Below are 7,802 nucleotides of genomic sequence, written 5' to 3'. Positions count from 1 at the left end.
CTCAACCTCCCAAAGTGCTGGGATTACAGGTGTGAGCCACCACGCCCGGCCATGTTCTTTGTATTTTGTCTGTCTGGTCTCCCCAACTAGATGGCGAATTCCAAGGAAACCACTGTTGAAGTGTTATTTATATGTCTTTGTATAGTACTTTCCAAAGAAGAGTTCTGTTAACGTTTGTGGTTATTACTGATTAGCTTGAATAGCAGACACAAATGCCCTTGGGGGTACACAAAAAACTTTCAAGAACATTGGCAACATCCAGGTCTTCAATTTCCATGGGTACCCACTCCTAAAGTTGAACTGAGAAGGAATCTGTAGCCCAGGTATCATATTGGTTTTCTTTTCTCTCTTCTCCTTTGATAAAGCCGTTCTCCCTCTTTGGCACAAACACACCTCTAAATCTCTTTATGGCACAATTTTTCCCAGGGTGTAAAAACCTACAGGGAAGCATACAAAAGTACAATTTGAAATCGTGTTTTGGGTCAACTTGTTTCAATTAAGGCACCATAATTCAAGGTCTGGTTTCCAGTATTTTCTTTTTTTTTTTTTTTAAATTTCTGTCAAAGGCACAACCTGGTGTCAGAAAATGGATATTCTCCTACTTCAGCCTCCCAAGTAGCTGGGATTACAGACATGCTCCACCATGCCCAGCTAATTTTTGTATTTTTAGTAGAGACAAAAATTAGCTGGACGTGGTGGCACATGCCTATAATCCCAGCTACTCGGGAGGCTGAGGCAAGAGAATCACTTGAACCTGGGAGGCAGAGGTTGCAGTGAGCAGAGATCGTGCCATTGCACTCCAACCAGGGCAACAAGAGCGTAACTCCAGCTCAAAAAACAAAAAACAAAAACAAAACATGAAAACCATTATTTGGGGTCAGGCTCAGTGGCTCACACCTGTAATCCCAGAACTTTGGGAGGCTGAGGCAGGCGGATCACCTGAAGTCAGGAGTTTGAGACCAGCCTGGCCCACAGGACGAAACCCTGTCTCTACTAAAAACACAAAAATTAGTCAGGCGTGGTGGCGGGTGCCTGTAATCCCAGCTACATGGGAGGCTGAGGCAGGAGAATCACTTGAACCTGGGAGGCAGAGGTTGCAGTGAGCTGAGATTGTGCCACTGCACTCCAGCCTGGGTGACAGAGAAAGACTCTTCAAAAAAAAGAAAAAAGAAAACCATCATTTGGAAAAGAAGATAGTATAGTAATAATTGTTGTAGACAAGGTCCACTGATCCACTAAAACTAGTGAGTTTTGCATATACTCAAAATATCTTCCCTAAAGTATCTGTCAACAAACAAGGAAAAGGTAGTAATATACAGTGGAAAAATCTGATTATAACCTTTTTTTAGTTAGGGTCTCACTCTGTCACCCAGACCAGAGTTCAGTGGCCTGATCTCGGCTCACTGCAGCCTGGACCTCCTGGGCTCAAGCGATCCTCCCACCCTCTGCCTTCTGAGTAGCTGGGACTTCCGATGTATGCCATGCCACCATGCCTGGCTTTTTTTTTTTTTTTTTTCTTTTGAGGCGAGGTTTGGTATTTTTGCTCAGTCTGGAGTATGCAGTGGCACAATCTCGGCTTACTGTAGCCCGGGCCTCCTGGGCTCAAGCCATCCCTCCACCTATTCTTCCCCCGTAGCTGGAACTACAGATGCACACCACCACGCCTGGCTAATTTTTTTTGTCGGGGGATGAAGTCTCACTCTGTCGCCCAGGCTGGAGTGCAGTGGTGTGATTTCGGCTCACTGCAACCTCCGCCTCCCAGGTTCAAGTGATTCTCCTGCCTCAGCCTCCTGAGTAGCTGGGATTATAGGCATGCAACACCATGCCTGCCTAATTTTGTATTTTCAGTAGAGACGGGATTCACCATGTTAGTCAGGCTAGTCTCAAACTCCTGACCTCATGATCTGCCCGCCTTGGCTCCCAAAGTGCTGGGATTACAGGCATGAGCCACCATGCCCAGCCATGCCTGGCTAATTTTTGTGTTTTTTGTAGAGATGCGGTTTCACCATGTTGCCTAGTCTTGAACTCCTGAGCTCAAGCAATCCGCCTGCTTTGGCCTCCCAAAGTGCTGGGATAACAGCCGTTAGCCACCGCGCCCAGCCTGGAACCACTTTAATCAAGTGATCAAGGTCAACATTGCCAGTAATAAATAAGACACATGAACATTATTAATCTCATGATATCATTGACTGAGGACATTCCATTTCTGTGATATTCTTCCAAAAAGCATAACCTCAGTTCAATCACAAGAAAACATCGGACAAATCCAAATTTTTTTTTTTTAGAGTCTCACTGTCACCCATGCAGGAATGCAACAGCACGATCTCAGCTCACTGCAACCTCCACCTCCCAGGTTCGTGCCATTCTCCTGCCTCAGCCTCCTGAATAGCTGGGACTACAGGCGTGCGCCACCACACCTGGCTAATTTTTTTGTATTTTTAGTAGAGACGGGTTTTACCATGTCGGTGAGGCTGGTCTTGAACTACTGACCTCAAATGATCCAGCTGCCTCGGCCTCCCAAAGTGCTGGGATTCCAGGTGTGAATCACTGTGCCCGGCCAAACCCAGATTGAGGGGTATTAGACAAAATAATTCTTTAAAAGTGACAAGGGCATGAAAGACAAGGTAACACTGAAATATTGAGACTGTAGTAAAGGTACAAGTAACTAAATGTATTTTCTGGGTAGTATTCTGGAATATAAAAAGGATATTAGTGGGAAAATGAGCAAAATATGAATAAAGTTTTCAGTTTAATAGTATTTTACTATGCTATAATAGGATGTCTTTAAACGATAGTATTTTACTAGATGTTAAATTTCTTGGTTCTGGCAACTGTGACATGGTTATGTAAGATGTTAACACTATGGGAAGCTAGATGAGGTTTATAAGGAAATTGTACTATTTTTGCAACTTTTCTATAAATCTACAGTTCAAAATGTAAAAAGAATAAATATGGCTAAGAATATGAAACACCCTCTCTGCACTTTTTTCACTTCCAGTGTTAACTTATGGCTAATGCTGTATTTTCATTCTCAGGCAAAATTGCTATATTGTACAGTCTATTAATAACACAGTATGTGTGTGGAATGAAAACCTATGATCTAATGACTCCTTTTGATATGAATGTGGTTAAGTAACATACTCACTACATTTGCCAGAGACTCAACTTCCAGAGTCCTGCCTTCAGGCAGGACTAAAAATAAAACTCTCTAAAAGTTAGTCTCCACTTTGCCATTGATTCTGTTTTTTGTTTTTTCTCACTCTGTCACCCAGGCTGGAGTGCAGTGGCACACTCATGACTCACTGCAGCCTCAACCTCCTGGGCTCAAACCATTCTCTTGCCACAGCCTCCTGAGTAGCTGGGACTATAGGGGCACATTACCATGCCCAGCTAATTTTTTAATTTTTTTGTAGAGACGGAGTCTTACTATGTTGCCTAGGCTGGTCTCACACTCCTGGACTCAAGTGATTCTCCCGTCTTGGCTTCCCAAAATGTTGGGATTAGAGGCGTGAGCCACTGTGACCAGCCTGATTCTGTGTTTTTGAGTGAAATGCTTGACTAGAAGAACTGAGTTCCTGCTCTCTCTACTTCTCCAGTCATACTTTTAACAGCCATAATAGTAAAACTCTAAAATTGGAATTTGTTCAAATGTCTTTACACCTCAAATGGAATAAGAACTGGCATTAAATAAAACAGTAAAGACATAACAGAATTTTAAGCTTGTGAGCACAAATTGTGAGTTTTATTTAACTGCAAGTGATGCAACCTATGTAACACATTCTTTTCTCATCCGTGTTCTTTAACTGCTAATATTACCTTTACAGAGACAAACATTATAAAATGTACCTGATTGGTAATTTATTAACTCTATCTGTCAAGTGATAATATTCTGTAGGCAGCCTTTGAAATGATGGTTTGAGAATTTATTCACAACCATTGAACACAGATGGTTTTGTAAAACTGACAATTATAGGCTCCTTAAACTCACAACATACATATATTTTAATATTTAAATAGCCTGTTTTCTTCAAAAGTAATTTTCTACTGCTTTTTCATAAAAATATAAAAAAGACAACATTTATAGTTTTAAAAACCTATATTTAACCCAAATCAAATTTTTTCTACAAATGATACCTCTTTCCAAAAAGTTAAAAAGACATCACAGAATACTGTGATGTTAAACCAAAGACTCATCACAATAACAGCATTTTACTTTTAAGAAATATTGTGCAGTATTTCCTTTTTGACCTTTCATGCTAGATTTCAACTATGTATATCCTATGTAAACACACCAGATTAATCCTAGTCATTCATATATATGCAGTAGACTGTCATATATATGACCAGTTACCATACAAACTGTCATAACGTGTTTTCAAAAATAGCAAAGGCAATCTTTTATGAAAGCTTAAAAAAAGCTTTTAATAAAAGGTGACCAACATTGCCCTAATTTTCAGTAAAAATTACGTCTTCTTCCTACCTTTCCCCCTGCTTTGAATGGTACCTTTTATTGCATGTTAATACACAAAGATATTTCTAGCACTTCTACTTGAGTTAGCCTCTTACATGGCTGCTTTCTTTTCTGATACACTGACTTTTGTCAGAAGGCACCAATATTAGACTCCTAAGTAGTTTCAAATGTTTTGTCCCTTTTTAGGTTCCTCTAGAATAATTTTCCTCAGAAAAAGATAACTTGAAAAACTTAAGGAACCAGAAGAAAATGAATGATATAACACAGTAATTTGAAACTTATAGCATTCAAAAACTATAAATATATTAATAGGCTCCTTGAACATACCACTTAAGACAAAAAGGCAGATAACTTTCTGAACATAAATGTAAAAATAGAGCACATTTATTAACGGTAGGAAAACTAAGCTTACAGTAACAACATATTATATCTTACATAACACGCAGCCAAAAGCATTAGAAATTCACTGCCAGATGTCCTGATGCACCATCCTGAAAATATGTCTGATACATACCACCAACATATATAACAAAGTATGGCATTTATTTCACAGAGAGAAAAGATAGTTTCATCACACAAACAGATTTGCAGATTTCAGCTTTAAGTTCTAGAGATATATTTTAAAGATAAAAAAGAAAAACAAGATTCACCCTTCAAATAAAAAAGTCTCTCTCTATAAGCCATTATTAATACTCTTTATGCTCTTACAATGTAAAACATTGAGAAACTTTTGAATTCTAGAAATGTTCGCCAGTTAACCTACTTGGCCTTAACATATTCTAAATTCCCTTTCAAGAATCACATTAATGTTTTCAGTCCATCGGTCCAATATGGATGGAGCAACTCTATTTCTTTTTCTTCTTCTTTGGTGGTTCATCGTCAGAGCTGCTATCTGTGCTGGTGCTGCTGCTACTGGAAGAACTGGAGTCTGAGTCTGAATCAGAGGAGGAGGAAGAGGTTGTGGAGGAGGCTGAGGATGAGGAACTAGAGGAGCTTTCATCAGTGTCACTGTCCTCTGAGGAGGAAGAGGTAGATGTTTCTTCACTCTCTGATGAAGAATCACTGGCAGAACTGTCACTGCTACTGCTACTGGAACTGGTTACACTCTTAGACCTATCAGACAATACACAGTTATATACATGGGAAGGTGACATGTAATAGAATGTTAAAAGTAATTTCATTTTTTTTTCTTTTCAGGACGGAGTCTTGCTGTGTCACCCAGGCTGGAGTGCAGTGGGTGCACTAAAAATACAAAAATCAGCCCAGCTGATTTTTGTATTTTTAGCAGAGATGGGGTTTCACTATGTTCATCATGTTGGCCAGGCTGGTCTCGAACTCCTGACCTCATGATCCACCCGCCTCAGCCTCCCAAAGTGCTAGGATTACAAGCATGAGCCACCATGCCCGGCCAAAAGCAATTTCATATGATTCCGTTTATAAATATGCTTATATACTGAAGCTTTGCTAGCATGTTATCCTTAGGTTTGATGTTTTGGAGATTGCCTAACTGTTGTAAACCACAGCTCCTCTCTCTACAAGGCATTGTTACTTCAGCAACTTAACTCTCTTGGATGGAATTCAAGATAAGCATATCTACTATATTACGTTTCAAAGGAATAATGTTAGAATAAAGCTGCAGTATAACAATTGGGTCTATTTAAACCTCACGTAGCATAGCTGGTGACTGTTTCGTCATCTTTATTTTAACTACTTTGGACTAGATATGGCGGGCCAATAATTTCCTACCAGTCTATTAACACTTCCTATTCTAAGCCAAGGGAAGACAATTATTTATTGTTTCCAGGTATAAGGACTCTAGAAAGTTGGAGTAAAAGGAGAAACAGAAGCAATGCATTTCCAGACAGGTTAAAAAAAGGAACTTATCAGAAAATAGGATGATTATTTAATTATAAATTGCAATAAGAGACTTCAGATCCAAATCTTATAGCTATTTTTTTTGAGACAGAATTTGCTCTGTCGCCCAGGCTGGAATGCAATGGCATGATCTTGGCTCACTGCAACCTCTGCCTCCTGGGTTCAAGCAATTCTCCTGCCTCAGCCTCCTGAGTAGCTGGGATTACAGGCATGTGCCATGACACCCAGCTAATTTTGTATTTTTAGTAGAGACAGGGTTTCACCATGTTGGACAGGCTGGTCTCGAACTCCTGACCTCAGGTGATCCACCCACCTCGGCCTCCCAAAGTGCTGGGATTACAGGCATGAGCCACCGCGTCCAGCATAGCTATTATTTTAAAATCACCTTTCCCATCCCTCCAGTTAGTATTACATATTATCTATAAAACACTACTAAAACCACACATACCTTTTTTTCTTGGCCTTTCTTTCCACATTGGTTTCTCCAATGCTGATAAACATGAGGGGGAAAAAAGCTCCTGTTAATAGAGTGATTATACACAGCTCGGACAAGCCCTTCTGCTATCCCCCAAACCATTTTACTCTGGAGAAACATTCTGTCTTTTTTCACATCTAGAGTACAGTATTTCTTATTATAAGCAAGTGGAAAGTCTGCTATTGTAGGATGTATATGGTACATGCAGTCAACTTAACCAGCATTTAAGCAAGATAACATATCTTAGCACCTGTATAAAAGTCAGGTAGGTTAGTAGTTAAGATGATTACTTTTTTTTAGTCTGAAACTGAGGCTGACATAGCTATATCAATACTTACTGAACAACAGAACAAAGCAAATAGCACAATAGCCGTAATTTGTAGTTTGAGTTCTCAGAATCATATAAATAGCTATTTCATAATTTTTCAAAAGCAGCCCTTTAATTTAAAATATTTCTTTTTCTGTATGTCCCCCCCAACTGTTGAGTTATTTACTCTTTTTTTTTTTTTTTTTTTGAGATGAAATCTTGTTCTGTTGTCCAGGCTGGTGCAGTGGCACGATGTTAACTCACTGCAACCTCCACCTCCCGGGTTCAAGCAATTCTTCTGCCTCAGCCTCCTGAGTAGCTGGGACTACAGGTGTATGCCACCAAGCCCGGCTAATTTTTATATTTTTAGTAGAGATGGAGTTTCACCATACTGGTCAGGCTAGTCTCAAACTCCTGACCTTACGATCCACCCACCTTGGCCTCCCAAAGTCCTGGGATTACAGGTGTGAGCCACCCTGTCTGGCCGAGTTATTTCCATTTTTTTTTTTTTTTGAGATGGAGTCTCGCTGTCGCCCAGGCTGGAGTGCAGTGGCGCAATCTCGGCTCACTGCAAGCTCCGCCACCAGCGTTCACACCATTCTCCTGCCTCAGCCTCCTGAGTAGCTGGGACTACAGGCGCCCGCCAGCACACCCGGCTAATTTTTTGTATTTTT

At 40.2% G+C, this 7,802-nt stretch overlaps 1 protein-coding gene across 3 annotated transcripts in view; it reads right to left on the bottom strand.

The window, feature by feature from the left end:
- Positions 1 to 3,712: 3,712 nt before the first annotated feature.
- The window catches only part of ZCCHC10 (zinc finger, CCHC domain containing 10), a 48,683-nt gene continuing 44,593 nt past the window's right edge, over positions 3,713 to 7,802 (bottom strand). Inside the window, exons 3-4 of one of the 3 annotated variants that reach the window (XM_011969243.1) lie at positions 6,795 to 6,836; positions 3,713 to 5,584 (exon numbers count right to left, since the gene is read on the bottom strand). In XM_011969243.1, the coding sequence (XP_011824633.1) occupies positions 5,317 to 5,584; positions 6,795 to 6,836 (310 nt within the window). In that variant the 3' untranslated portion in view covers positions 3,713 to 5,316. Of the gene's footprint in view, positions 5,585 to 6,794; positions 6,865 to 7,802 lie in introns of all 3 variants that reach the window. The other 2 variants (XM_011969245.1, XM_011969244.1) reach the window with 2 other exon arrangements.

The sequence above is a fragment of the Mandrillus leucophaeus genome, unplaced genomic scaffold, assembly GCF_000951045.1.
Source record: "Mandrillus leucophaeus isolate KB7577 unplaced genomic scaffold, Mleu.le_1.0 Scaffold88, whole genome shotgun sequence".
In the NCBI taxonomy this organism is placed as follows: Eukaryota; Metazoa; Chordata; class Mammalia; order Primates; family Cercopithecidae; genus Mandrillus; species Mandrillus leucophaeus.
The sequence above is the reverse complement of the archived record's forward strand: the minus strand, read 5'-3'. Positions and strand labels throughout refer to the sequence as shown.